The sequence below is a fragment of the Hyla sarda genome, chromosome 4 (assembly GCF_029499605.1).
Source record: "Hyla sarda isolate aHylSar1 chromosome 4, aHylSar1.hap1, whole genome shotgun sequence".
NCBI lineage: Eukaryota > Metazoa > Chordata > Amphibia > Anura > Hylidae > Hyla > Hyla sarda.
Window position 1 is genome coordinate 47,339,191 of NC_079192.1, and position 15,104 is coordinate 47,354,294.

At 46.5% G+C, this 15,104-nt stretch overlaps 2 protein-coding genes and 1 pseudogene across 5 annotated transcripts in view; 2 read left to right on the forward strand and 1 right to left on the reverse strand.

Annotated features, from left to right (window-relative positions):
- PRKACA (protein kinase cAMP-activated catalytic subunit alpha) overlaps window positions 1-15,104 on the forward strand; it is a 170,027-nt gene that overhangs the window by 142,330 nt on the left and 12,593 nt on the right. Inside the window, exon 13 of one of the 2 annotated variants that reach the window (XM_056570766.1) lies at window positions 4,453-4,524. The exons of the other annotated variant lie outside the window; for it this stretch is intronic. The gene's annotated coding sequence lies outside the window, so the exon portion shown is untranslated. Of the gene's footprint in view, window positions 1-4,452; window positions 4,525-15,104 lie in introns of those variants that run through there. 2 annotated transcript variants of the gene reach the window in all.
- The window catches only part of LOC130367858 (mucin-17-like), a 74,906-nt gene that overhangs the window by 39,078 nt on the left and 20,724 nt on the right, over window positions 1-15,104 (reverse strand). For 2 of the 3 annotated variants that reach the window (XM_056570748.1, XM_056570749.1), the window contains exon 2: window positions 10,758-10,925. In XM_056570748.1, the coding sequence (XP_056426723.1) occupies window positions 10,758-10,914 (157 nt within the window). In that variant the 5' untranslated portion in view covers window positions 10,915-10,925. Of the gene's footprint in view, window positions 1-10,757; window positions 10,926-11,796; window positions 12,210-15,104 lie in introns of those variants that run through there. The other variant, XM_056570747.1, reaches the window with a different exon arrangement.
- On the forward strand, window positions 2,855-2,962 carry LOC130268189 (U2 spliceosomal RNA; annotated as a pseudogene).

Sequence of the window (15,104 nt, forward strand, 5' to 3'; positions counted from 1 at the left end):
TGATAATGAAAAAGCCAGTCAAACACCTGCCCCCCCCCTCCCTGCCTGCTTGGACACATACTAGTCCTGCTGTGTCCATGCATCATCACCTATGTCATGGACACACTTCCTTGATTGACAGCTGTGAGTGCAGGGCTCAAAGCTGGAGGAAAATTCCTCCCACTGTCATCTTGTGTCCCGCTACTGTCAGTGAGGACAAGCTGGGAGTTGTAGTTTTGCTAATGCTAGGGGAGATGTGAGCAGACGGCATACTGAGGGAGGGGGCGGAGACCTGCACAGTGAGGCCACGCCCCCTCCCTTTGAGAGGAATTCAGACTAGTGAACTAAATTAAAAGTGTAATAAAAATAAATAAAGGTGCTAGACACATAAAAAGTAGATGTACATGGTCAGGATTAGGTACTGAGTGATATATATATATATATAAAAAAAAAAGATCTGACGGGTACGCTTTAACACCTCTCTCCCCAGTTTGCTGCCTTTTCTGTCTCCCTGCCAGAGGCAGTCTCCATGATAAGTCTGTGTAGACCGTCTCCAGCAGTGATATGAAGATCGTAGTGAGTGGGGGAGAGAAACACTCGGCCAAGCACTTCTCCCAGCTGCATCTAATTGGTGGGGGTCTGAGCATTGAGACCCCGACTGGTCAAAATTTTTGACATCTCTAGGACATGTCAAAAGTGTCAGGAACAATTTAAGTGGTCACCTACTGCAGTTTATGAGTTAAAAAAGATAGAGAGAAGCATTGGGCTGGGGCAGTCAGTTGAGTGTTGAAAACTGTACCTGTGGAGGGTGGAATGGAGTATAATGTATATATTATAGCAATTATAAGAACACTATACCAGGCTTCCTGCTAGAAGAGGAAAGACGCTGGGGCAGGGGAGTTTATTTCAAGTTTTTTATTTAATGGGGGCCTATTACTACAGGGGAGCTTAATACTACAGGTTGCCCAGAGGTGGCCCTTATTACTATATGGGGGCACAGTGTAAGGCCTAACTACTATATGGGGGTTCAGAGGGGACGTATGTCACTTCTTCAAAAGATAGGTCCTCAAAAGCAAGAGAAGCTCTTTGTAACCATGCTGGCCAAGTGATAAGGATCCTGTACAGAGATCCCACCTCTATCAATTCATAAAAGCCTAATAGAAGATATGAAAATTAGTTTTGTTAAAAAAAAATAAAAAAAATTCTTTATATGTGATTTTTACTTTTACTGTATATACTCGAGTATAAGCCGACCTGAATATAAGCCGAGGCCCCTAATTTCACCCCAAAAACCCAGGAAAAGTTATTGACTCGACTATAAGCCTAGTGTGGGAAATATATCATCCCCCCCTGTCATCATCCAGACCCCCGTCATCATCCCCCCCCCCCTTCATCATCACCGCCTGTCAATCGCTTCATCAGTGGTTTTCAACCTGCGGACCTCCAGATGTTGCAAAACTACAACTCCCAGCATGCCCGGACAGCCATCGGCTGTCCGGGCATGCTAGGAGTTGTAGTTTTGAAACCTCGGTAGGTCCGCAGGGTTGAAGACCACTGCGGCCTTTGTCATCATCCAGACACCCCCTTTAGTTTTCTACTCACCTCCCCTCGGTGGGAAGGAAGGGTGATCTGGTCCGGCCCATCTATGCTGCAGGGACCGTTTGGTGGGGAGGGTTAGTCGTTCCGGGCTGTCCATTTTCTACGGGGGGGCCCTCTTCTCCGCGCTCCGGCCCCGGACTAGTGACGTTGCCTTGACGATGATGCACAGAGATGTGCATGCGCGTCCCTGTGCGTCATCGTCAAGGCAATGTCACTAGTCCAGGCGCGGAGAAGAGGCCCCCCCAGTGAAAATGTACAGCCCGGAACGACTAACCCTCCCCACCGGAACAGTCCCTGCAGCATAGATGGCCCGGACCAGCTCACCCTTCCTTCCCACCGAGTGGAGGTGAGTAGAAAACTAAAGGGGGGGGGGTCTGGATGATGACGAAGGCCGCAGTGGTCTTCAACCTGCGGACCTCCAGCGGTTTCAAAACTACAACTCCCAGCATGCCCGGACAGCCGATGGCTGTCCGGGCATGCTGGGAGTTGTAGTTTTGCAACATCTGGAGATCCGCAGTTTGAAGACCACTGAGAAGGGATTGACAGGTGGAGAGTTCACTCGAGTATAAGCCGAGGGGGGCGTTTTCAGCAAGAAAAATCATGCTGAAAAACTCAGCTTATACTCGATTATATACGGTAATATATCAAGGACCTACAAAGCAGTAATACGTTATTAGGAAGACTCGACATATTGGACTACTGAGTTATATTTCTAATAGACAGGTCAGAAATTGGCTTTCCACGTAGGACATACTACATGAGATTCTTCAGCCTCTGCTTACTGTAATAAAATGTTACATCTGTAAGAAAATTAGGATCCCAGAGTTCCTGAAGATAGATATTTCAGGGATAATAACATTTCATGATCGTGATAATATATAATAGGGTTATTACAACGTTCCTGTAGGAGACCATCAGTCAGGAGCTGGTACAGTTTAATCAGATGATTGAGGGTTCGGAAGACGTTTGGCGAACGCTGTAATAGAATGGCGCAGCAAGGAGACAAAGGGAGCTGATTAATTGTAATGGCATATTGTAAGGATTAATGGGGGTAATTGAATCTCGTGCACATTGCTCCTATGAGCCTTGGACAGATGAAATGCACTGAGCAACAGCTGCACAAAGGTCTATTATAGGGCTCTGGTGCAACTAGAAAGACCTCCTCCGATCCAGTCTATCACCAGATAGTACAACGTTAATTCACTAATTAAATGTGTTGCACTTAACCCCTATGAGCCTTGTACAGCATAATAAGCTGCGAGAGGTTTACATGTGGCCAGCTTCTCGGCCTTTTGGCTAAGATCAAGTGTAGTATCTGTTCTTATCAGTTTCATGCTGGTGGCAGGCGACGCCAGTTTGGAGCTGGTGGGGATGGGCACTGCATGGTAGGGAGCAGGTGTACCGGGGCTGGTTCTGAGGAATCAGCTTGACAGCTGCCCCGATGTGACCTGCTTCCTCCGGGTCTCGCCATGAGGCTGAGAGGGTCTAGAGCCGAGGTACTTTAGTGCCTCGGGGAGTGGTGACCCCGAGGTGCCGAAACTCACTGGGAGGATGGACTCACTGAGTTGAAGCACGGGCACCATAATCTCTTCACCTTGTGGCACTCACCTCTTGATTCCCGGCCTTCTGGCTGGGATCAGAGACATTTTTATAGATCTGGCTGGATGTCCGGGCAGTATATCTGCACACATTCACTTATTTATTTCTTTTTGTCTCACTGTGTCACTTTTTGCGTGTTGTGTGTTCACAGGATTGGTCAGGATGCGGTAGCCCTTCTGGGTGTCCCTCCTGGCGGTCTAGGGGAGGTGTGTGGCCATTAGGTTCCGCACCTCCCTGCAAACACCCCGGGTACTCCTGCTTTGGCAGGGTACCTACCGTTATCGGCTCTGCCGGCAGATACCTTGGCTAATGCCAAGGGGGATGCCGGGAGCATTTGTGGTCCCTTAGTAGCTTCGGCGAAAAGGGACATCGAACCTGGAACCTCACAGGTACCTTTTGGTCCGGACGCGAAGGGTAAGGTTTGTTGGGGGGCCTCTCTCCTATCGGAGAGGGGCTTGCGATAGACCACATCCTCTGTGCACGTTTTTTTAGTGTGACACGTTTCCACTTTTTCTTGCACTATGAGTGATTCGAGAGCACGTTCCTCGGTTCCATCCATATCAATAAAGTGCCATTGCAATGATCAAATACATGCATTACCTGCTCTTGGCATATTACCAGCGGCCATCTGGGGACCCCGTGCAACCTCAACAGACGTCGTATCATGGACAACCCCACTTTGTCAGGTAGAAGTGGGGTTGCCTACGAAACAACGTCCGTTGAGGTTGCACGGGGTCCCCAGATGGCCGCTGGTAATATGCCAAGAGCAGGTAATGCATGTATTTGATCATTGCAATGGCACTTTATTGATATGGATGGAACCATTACCCTTATTGCATATATGTGCATATTGCCTGGAATTGATGTTATTGTGGCAGGGGATGCCGGAGCTTATGGGCTGTATGTTTTTTATGGGATAGGGGTGTCTATCTTTAATTATTTTGTTGTAATCAATAAAGAAAATGTTGTGGATTATATGGTCATTGGAATGTAATGGTAACAAATGTAGGTTATATACTTGGTACAAGTGTTGTTACCTAGTAGTATAGTTGTATATTTTCCTAAGGAGAGTGTAGGTGATATATACACGTGAGTGCTTGTGCCTACTGAGCGCTCACGTGACCAGTGACGTTTCGGGGAGGTCCCCCTTTATCAATGGCTGAAGAGGCCATTGATAAAGGGGACCTCCCCGAAACGCGTCTCGCCTCCACAGATCTCCCTGCATGATCTGCCACCATTAATAATCATATTCTCATCCACGTGCACTTCTTGCAGGCGCTGCAGTCCCCTGCTCAGTGTACCACCATACAGTGCGCGCTTGAACGGCACCCGCTGCCGGGAGCACTTGTATTTCATCCACAGCCTGGATTCATCTCCACCGAGCTGGACGCCACTCCGTGCCATCCAGAAGTCAGACTACGCCTCACCCGGCAGACAGACAAGTTTCACCACCTCCTTCCGCTATAATTTGCGCATCACTCCAGGATGGCAGGTACTATCCAACCAGCAGGCCGGGCGTATACCCGTGCCCCCCTGCGCATAGACTGCAGTCCTATTTTCTCCTGCATTTCTGCAACATTAGGATCTGACATTCCAGACACATTATAACCCTGCGGCACCGCTGCCAACGCTTTTCCTTATAACAACATGAGTGGCAGAATTCTCATGCATCTCATACCAATATATGCATTTTAGCATTTTTATAATTATATTTTGTTTTAATATATTAAGTCTCTGACCCTGTAGCAATGGCCTTGCTCTCCAGGTATAGCCTTTTATTGTATTAATATATGAATAAAAACTATATTGTAAAACCAGCAGCATCTCTAGCTATATTTTATATTATAAATCATCCTAAACTATAGCATCATTCCACCAACTGTTCCTTGAGGTCTGAATAGCCATTTTTCATTCTAGGTATGTATATTAGTCAGAGACTCCGCATCGAGCTCCTGTTCACCTGCAGTATAACCCGGTGTATTGGGTTTAGTGTGGGTGAACGGGATGACTGTTTTCCTTTAAAGAAAGCAGCCATGTCTCTTCTGGTCTTGCCTTCACCTGGCACCATTTTTTTGTCTGCAGTGAAGCGTGTCTTACGCCACGTTCCTGACCTTTCTATTTATTTGGACCCTACCTAGTTCCTTCTCCATCACCGTGGTTATCGGCACCAAGGTCTACAAACATTCTCTTCAATGTCACCTAGTCTCGGCTGCTAAGGCTTGTATTTCAATGCTGTGGTAAAAAATTTAGGCTCCCTTCATATCCCTATGGCTCATGTAGGAGCCCTCTGTATCATTACTTGATGTTTCATGACTCCTTCTTTAGGACATGGTACCGCTGGACGGAGTTTCAGTCCTCCACAGAATACCAAAACCTTCTACTTGGGGGGCTCCTCCCTTGCATGTTGACTGTCTGTATACTGTGTACTGTTTATATACTCAAGCCTCTGTAATACTTTGAAGTGCATAGTGCTATTACGGACATGCACTCTTTGACCCTCCCAGAAAAATTGTATTTACCCGTATTTTTCGCCATATAAGGTGCTCCCGCACATAAGACGCACCCAATTTTAAAGGGTGAAAATCTAGAAAAAAAAGATTTTGAACCAAATACAATGTAAAGTATAGGACAGTGATCTTCAACCTGCGGACCTCAAGATGTTGCGAAACTACAACTCCCAGCATGCCCGGACAGCCGTTGGCCGTTGGAGGTCCGCAGGTTGAAGACCACTGGTATAGGAGGTAATACTCGTGTGTCCCCACTGCTCCGGACCCGGTCACCGCTGCCCTGGATGTCGCCCTCCATCGCTGTCGCCGTGTCCCCGTCGCCCCGGAACGTCTCTTCTGCCGGGTATCCTCTCTCTCCGTCGCCGCCATCTCGTCGCTACGCACGCCGCTCCTATTGGATGACGGGACGGCGTGCACAACGACGTGATGATGACGAAGGAGAGCGCCGGCCATTCAGGGGATCCCGGCACGGAGCAGACACCGAGGAGGCAGGTAAGGTCCCTCCCGGTGTCCTGTAAGCTGTTTGGGACGCCGCGATTTCACCGCGGCGGTCCCGAACAGCCCAACTGAGCAGCCCGGGTTAGTGTCACTTTCGCTTCAGACGCAGCGGTCACCGCGTCTGAAGGGTTAATACAGGGCATCACCGCGATCGGTGATGTCCTGTATTAGCCGCGGGTCCCGGCCGTTGATGGCCGCAGGGACCGCCGCGGTATTTGCCGTATAAGACGCGTCTTATACGGCAAAAAATACGGTAGGTCACACTATGACCCTAAGACTTATAACTAATATAAGGTAATCACAAACTATACTGGCTTTAGCATGTTTTTGTGTGATTCACCCCTGACAGGAAGTTGTGTAGTCCTTTCATTTTCAATGTGCTGTTGTCTCCAGTTCCCTGGCTCCTCCCTATCTCCCGATACAACGTGTTATCCTCTGATGTCTCAGGAGGTGTGACTGGATCTTATCTCTAAGCTTTAGCCCTGCCTCCTGAGTGATGTCATTACCTCTGACCAGTCCCTACAGCTACATCACCGTCTTCCTGCCATATACAGATATATATCTTTATTCTGACATTTAGAACGGAACAATGTTTGTGAGGAACAATGCCAAAGACAGAGGAGCAGACAAGGAGTGAATGCAGCAGCTTTTGTAGAGTTACTGTGTGGAGAGAGAGTCTTCTGCAGCAGCTCTAGGCAGGTCAGGAGTGCTGTGGGAGGACTGTGATGAAGAGTTGGGGGAAAGCAATGTATTCTTTGAAGAAGTGATTTTTGACATGGCAGTGGAGGGGACTACAGCCCTACAAAACAATTATATTTTGTAAGTTTCAGAACAGGAACAGACAGGTAAGCAATGCTATTTGCTTTTGCAGCATTTTATTTTTTAAATCTGATATCAGAGTACCCCTTTAACTCCCAAAAGACATGTACAGAACAGATCTGGTGCAACCAATCCTTACCCCTCTCATGGAGAAGAATGTCATTGCAGAACAGACATTGGTTGGGGGTGACACCATATTAAAGGGGTATTCCAGGAAAAAACTTTTTTATTTATATCAACTGGCTCCAGAAAGTTAAACAGATTTGTAAATTACTTCTATTAAAAAATCTTAATCCTTTCAGTACTTATGAAGGTCTGAAGTTAAGGTTGTTCTTTTCAGTCTAAGTGCTCTCTGATGACACCTGTCTCGGGAAACGCCCAGTTTAGAAGAGGTTTCTTATGGGGATTTGCTTCTAAACTGGGCAATTCCCGAGACACGTGTCATCAGAGAGGACTTAGACAAAAAAGAACAAGAGATTTTTTAATAGAAGTGATTTACAAATCTGTTTAACTTTCTGGAGCCAGTTGATATATAAAAAAAAGTTTTTTCCTGGATAACCCCTTTAAATATACTGCATGTCATTTGATATATGAACAGGCAGTGAAGAACAGTTGCAGAGGGCTCAGCTGTAGAGCGGTAAAGCCTGTACACAGCCCAATTATTCTGAGCGTAGGGCTATACAAAGGATTGTTGTATTGTTCATGTGGTCCTTCACTTACATCTTTATCGGCTGCACTTTCCCTGTGTACACATAGATGTGCGGCTGACCAACAATGATATCTAGGGCCTCGCGATCCCAGCGATCAGCTGATGTCCAGCATACTATGTTACTATCTGTAATACATAGTAATGCTATTAAAGGCTAAAGCCATAAAAAAAAATTGGGAAATTTAGCTGTGACTACAGATAACTCCCAATTTTCTTCTTCCCTCATGTCATGCTTATGGGGTTAAGGAAGGGAACATATGGGGAGCTATCTGGTTGGATTCACAAACTGTAGAGTTAATATAGCAGTCGTGTTGTCTGTGGTATAGAGACAAGGAGGCGGTCATGGGTTTTCTTTGTCTGCCTTTCAAAATAAACGCCCCTGCTGGGTAGTCTTACCTAGATTTCCAGTGAAAATAACGTCTGTTCTAAATATAGAGATCTAAACCATAGGAAGGGGTTTAAGGGGAAATCATAGATGGAGCAAATTACATATTAAGGTTGGATGTGAGTTGGATAATCCAACAATAATTTAAGGGGTATAGTCAGTGAACCTATCATAAATATCATGCTACCTGAACCACGAGTCATCAGGGTGGTCGCTGGTCCGTACCCCAATAGCATTTAATAACTGATTTCTTACACATAGTTACATAGTTCAACCTAAAACCCTACTGTGTTGATCCAGAGGAAGGAAAAAAAAACATAAGGCTAATGCTAATTGACCCATGACAGAGGAACTCCCAATATCCAACCAGAAACCAATCTATCAATCACGGCTGGTGGGGCAGGGAGAAGCCACCAGGGACCACCCCAATCACTGGTGGTTCAGGCAGCATGAAAGAAATGACAGGTTCCCTTTAAATCCTTATCTCCAGCCCCACTGTGATGCCTAACATAGACTTGTTACTAGATATACAGTAGCAAAAACCTCTCTACACAGCGATGTGAGATCATAGTATTGGAAGACACAATAGAGCCCCAAAGAAGTTTCTGGAAGTTGTATGGAGCCATAATATGGTAGTGTACGTGAGCCATTAAGTCGGCCATATTAGACAAGCTGAACAGAAGGATTTTGGCAGGATCATAATGCTAATGATTGTCCCAAATTTTCACTGACAACGGCCTTAAGGGAAAATAGGCTTCCAATTTCAACATGCCCAATCCTTGTTTAGTTATCCCCTTCTGCCCATTGAGATAACACATGTTTTGTGAGTCAAGTGTGCATATGTGTATGGGAAGGGATAGCTGTCAAGCACTCAGCCTACAACATTTACACCTAATAACAACATTTAGGCTATGTTCACATTTCGTAATGTCCACAAGGAAAATCTCTGTGTGGACATTCCGGAGACTGCGGGCCATCATATAGACGACTATGCATTCAGAAATAATGAACAGGTTCCTTCTTTCTGCGGATACGGAGCAGAATCCTGTTGAAATCAATGGGACTCTGCTGCAACAGAATCTCCATGCGGAATTCTGCTAGGAAATTCCGAGGTGTGAACATAGCCTTATTCTTTAGCACCAATCTTCTTAGGCTATGTTCAGCTTAAAATGTGGAAAACACATTCCATACATTTGGCGTCAAGACCGCTCTGAAATGCGCCATCCCTATAGAGAGCAATACATTTCCACGCGGAATCCTCGGAAACATTGAACAGGTTTAATGTTTTTGCAGATGCCAGAATCTGGATTTTCTGATGCACGGTGCAGAATCCCATTGAAATCAATTTCCTAGCTGAATTTTTCCACTAAATTACCCTTAGAGATTCTGCCATGTGAACCTAGCCTTAAAGGGGTACTCCACTGTGAAACTTTTTTTTTTTTTTTGTATTTAAATCAACTGGTGCCAGAAAGTTAAACAGATTTATAAATTATTTCTATTTAAAAAAAAATCTTAATCCTTCCAGTACTTATCAGCTGCTGTATTCTCCACAGGAAGTTCTTTTCTTTTTGAATTTATTTTCTGTCTGTCTGAGTGCTCTGCGCTGACACCTCTGTCCATGTCAGGAACTGTCCAGAGCAGGAGAGGTTTGCTATGGAGATTTTTTTTTTCCTACTCTGGACAGTTCCTGACATGGACAGAGGTGTCAGCAGAGAGCACTGTGGTCAGACAGAAAGGAAATTCAAAAAGAAAAGAAATTCCTTTGGAGCATACAGCATCTGATAAGTACTGGAAGGATTAAGATTTTGAAATACAAGCAATTTACAAATCTGTTTAAAGGGTTTATCCAGGAAAAAAAACTTTTTGTTATATATCAACTGGCTCCAGAAAGTTAAACAGATTTGTAAATTACTTCTATTAAAAAATCTTAATCCTTTCAGTACTTATGAGCTTCTGAAGTTAAGGTTGTTCTTTTCTGTCTAAGTGCTCTCTGATGACACCTGTCTCGGGAACCGCCCAGTTTAGAAGAGGTTTGCTGTGGGGATTTGCTTCTAAACTGGGCGGTTCCCGAGACACGTGTCATCAGAGAGCATCTAGACAGAAAAGAACAACCTTAACTTCAGAAGCTCATAAGTACTGAAAGGATTGAGATTTTTTTTTTATAGAAGTAATTTACAAATCTGTTTAACTTTCTGGAGCCAGTTGATATATATATATATATATATATATATATATATATATATAAAAGGTTTTTCCTGGAATACCCCTTTAACTTTCAGGCACCAGTTGATTTAAAAAAATAGTAGGAGTACCCCTTGAAGTATACAGTCCCCAGTCTTATTACCCCTATTGCTACGTCACTGTTATCCCTTTTACAGGGGTTGTACAGGATTAGAAAACATGGCTGCTTTTCGTCTAGAAACAGCACCACACCTGTCGTTGGGTTGTGTCTGGTACTGCAGTCCCTCTCTACTGAGGATGTAATGTTAGGACCACAAGATTCAGTGGGGGTCACAAACAACACATTAAACAATTACAATCAATAAAACATTTGTGCTACATTTGCTTCACTATTCGCTTTATCTTGATCGTATCCAATGATGGTAAAAACCATTCTTATCAGTCACATTGCTTGAGCTGTTACCGTGTAGCCGCTACTCACCAACACCCCTGGAGGCGGCCAAGCGGGGGCTCTCTGAGGCTACTTTAGGAGAGGGAGTGGGGCTTCCGGTTTTTGTGTTTTTAGACAAAGAGGGTCTAGAAGTTAGAGGCCTATTCGGGGTTCCACCCTTGGTTTTCACTCCGGTAGAAGAGTCCATTGTGATTTAGCCTACGAGGAGAAAAGATTTGGTGATTAGGAGCTGTGGTGGGGGAACGTCAACTGGTTATAGGTCATTCTTTTTCACTCCGCTGAACTGGGACCCTCTGAAGACGTTATTCCTAGACCTATAGGGTTAAATTTCCAGACACTGTGCATCTCATCTTCCTTTTAATAGCCCAGGTCCACCATAGTTTGTAGTCCTGGAGGTATTAATTATGAGGAGGAAGCCAGATGCTACCCTGCGCTGAGATCCTTACTACATCCTAAGATACATGTGTTTCCCAACCAGGGTGCCTCCAGCTGTTGCAAAACTACAACTTCCAGCATGCCCGGACAGCCGAAGGCTGTCCGGGCATGCTGGAAGTTGTAGTTTTGCAACAGCTGGAGGCACCCTGGTTGGGAAACACCAGTGTATACAAAAAGAGCGGGCTGGCTGCTTGTAGATAGAAATCACTGCATGCACTCACACAGTCCCATATTCACAAGTGTCAGGACTGGAGCAGGACCCTCATTTCCATTCGAGTAGTTTGCATTTGAATAGGTTGGCGCCCTTCCCCCCCCCACCCCACCACCCACCCTCTCCTCCATAGCACAAAACCCTGGGACATAGGATACGTTGGCAGTGATTCCCAGGCTGCCACTTGCATCGTACTCTGCTATAGACAGCGATGCACAAAGGGTTAAATACAAAAGAACACAATAACGCAATAAGAGACCGGCGAAGGAGACCGGACAGCGCGCAAGAGTACGTGCACAGATTCACAATATAATATATACACAATTATAATATAATATATATATATATATACATACATTCACATAATACACATGGACTATGTAGATAGGTACTCTAAGAAAAATCCAGCTCCTCTGCACTCACCTCTCTGCTGTTCGGGTGTGTATGTGTGTGTGTGTGTGAGAGAGTCGGTGTGTCACTCCCTCGGTCCCTCCTCACAAGTGTCACAAGGGGAAGAAGAGGAGATAGATGGGAACAGGGTACCAAGGATAATGAGAGAGTCCAATGAGAGGCGAGCTGAGCTTTTGGTAAGCCGCTCCCGGACATGCTCCCCCTACTCTCCCTGGTTGGAGGGTGGTGGTGGTGGTGGGGGTGATGTGAATATTCATACACTCCCAGGGGGAGATTAACACTCTCTATTATCCGTCAAAAGAGACGGCTGAGGAGATCAATAAAGCTTCCTCTACGACACGACAATACCCTGCGCGCTCGCTGAAAGGACCAGCGGCAGCTGGAGCGGCCTCGCTGACACAGTGCAGAGCCCAGATAGAGGGGGCACTGTGTAAGCCAACACTGGGGCAACACCACGCAACACACAATCCACACTGGAACACTTTGTGCCGCACAAGTGTAAAATAGACCCTCAAGTCCAATCTACCCACCCCGTAAGCTGCTCTACCACCCACCCCCATGCCAACCCTGCCTGGCAACAGTCGACTGTCTAGGTTAAGAGGATTTCTTCGCCGACTTTAATAGTCCATTTCAGATACAGGCTCCATTTCTTGGGATACAAATTGGCACAAAGGGTTCTTCCTTCCACTAAAAAGAAAAGGGGAGGGGGGGGGGGGGATGAAGTGTCTGTCCCCCCCCCCCAATACATGAACCCTGCATTGATGATGCTATGTATGAAATCCAGGCAAAGCCAACCACAGGGATTTATATGAGACAGGCCCGTATTGTATTGTATCGCCTCCACCTCTCATTATAGAGGGCATTTTGTCAACCAGCCCCCAACATCACACATAGCGAGGCTAGCCCATGAGTCAGTGCACAGTCATACAGAAGGATCAGGGAAGAATTAGGACTTGTTCTCTCATTTCTGTTGCAGTGAAGTCTAGAAGTTTAGACCCCCAGGGGACTGAAATGAGTTTTTGGTGGTGCCCATTACTAACCCCAAGGCTACTGTGACATCATGTTACTGCTCTAAACATCAAATATTGACGTACTGCCATTAGGGCTGGGGGGTATGACCAAATATGTATATCATGGTACTTTTTTTAAATTTTGGCGGTTCCACGGTATATAACGGTATTTCCTACCCCCATATATTCATTATCAGCCCACATCCCCATCGGGGTAAATACTCACATATGTCACCCGCCAGCGCTGCCCTCCTCGTCCTGTTTGTTGTGGGCGCTGGCACTCTATACTGTGCGGTATCCCTATGCCCGGGCTGCAAAAGGTAAACGAAATAAACTTTAATGCACCTACGTCGGCCTTACGCTGGGGACGGGAACGTCGGAGAGCTGTCAGCCTATCACAGGCCGCAGCAATAGTCCGCCTCAACCACTGATAGGCTGAGCCCACTGTCATGTAAGAAGCCGGCTCCTTCCATGACAGTGGGGTCAGCCTATCACCGGCCGAGGCGGAACATCGCTGCGGCCAGTGATAGGCTGACGTCCCCAGCGTAAGGCCGACGTAGGTGCGTTAAAGTTTATTTTTTGCAGCCCGGGGCATAGGGATACCGCACAGTATAGAGCAGTGGTCTCCAACCTGCAGACCTCCAGATGTTGCAAAACTACAACTCCCAGCATGCCCGGACAGCCGTTGGCTGTCCGGGCATGCTGGGAGTTGTAGTTTTGCAACATCTGGAGGTCCGCAGGTTGGAGACCACTCGTATAGAGTGTCAGCGCCGGCGGCCGCAACAAACAGCATGAGGGGGGCAGCGCATGCGGGTGACATGTGAGTAGTACCCTGATGGGGACAGCGCTGCGCTGGGCTAATAATTAATTGGGGGGGGGGGGCAGAACAGCGCTCGCAGGTCACATAGGATTAGTTCCCCGATGTGGGGACAACGCAGCGCTGGGCTGATTCATTCATTCCCAAGGGGGAGGGGCCAAACCGATATTGCGGTATGGGTTAAAATTAATATCGTGCAACACAAAAATTTCGGTATGAACCGGTCTACCGCCCAGCTCTAACTGCTATCCTATTATCCCGTTGAGCAGACAGCTGGTATTTTGGGCTTCATGTTTTGGGGGCTTCACAGATATCTGTTTTAGGATCCCGTATGTCAGTGTGCCATTATATTTGGGCAAGTGAGCATTTCTTCTGGACCTCTTGGCATAACATGCCGGCATGGACAATAGGCGCCATGAAATCCAGCAGCCAAGGGGACCCGGCTCGACTAAGATGTGAGATCTAGATAGAGATGACTATGGATGAGGCAGGGAGGGAGAACGGGCCAAGTGGAAGTAAAGACACAAGGGGACCAAAATAACCAAATGCTCTGCCCCCTCTTACTGCTAAAGGTAATTGGGAGGGAATGGGGCCACCTTCCTTGTCCTGCTATCAGGCCCCATGGTTTGTTATGTGACAACAAAGGGTCATGAAGGTATAACTCTGGTGTACTGGGACCCCAGATACATATAACTAGTTTTGGGGTACCTGTATCATATATCTGCCAATGTGTTATCGGAATCGCTCCTAGGGTAGACTGGACAATAAGCCTGCAGGATGGAAATAGTATAATATTCCCTGATATGGAGACCACCAGTCACCCCCCCCCCCCCCCAGGAGGTTCAGACACCTGGGACATAAAGGGGTTCACTTTTCCCTCTCGTCTTGATGTGGGCTAGGATAATTGTGGTAAGACCCCTCCCTCCTCTGTCTTTCACCATCTACCATAAGACACAGGGACATTTTAGCAAATATTAAAAAATAAATCTAAAATGTCATCCTATAGTCCAAAACTATTTATTTTTCTTGCATTTATTCATTAGATTTGGCTTCTTCCTACACATTCAACCTGAGGCAGCGTTCCCATTATTAATTATTTGTATGTACATGCCAGCCACTGTAGGGAACCAGAGTCACATATTGGGAATATTGTGGTTTGGTTTATGGGTTGACCCAAAATAGACATCTATGCAACCCACACAACGAATCAAGAGAAGAAACGTCTCCAATGGAGAGGTGGCCATAGTACCCTTCATTCACATGTCACATTCTCCCCCCTGTCACATTCTCCCCCCCATGTCACATTCTCCCCCCCCTGTCACATTCTCCCCCCGTCACATTCTCCCCCCCTGTCACATTCTCCCCCCCGTCACATTCTCCCCCCCCTGTCACATTCTCCCCCCCTGTCACATTCTCCCCCCTGTCACATTCTCCCCCCCCCGTCACATTCTCCCCCTGTCACATACTCCCCCCTGTCACATTCTCCCCCCTGT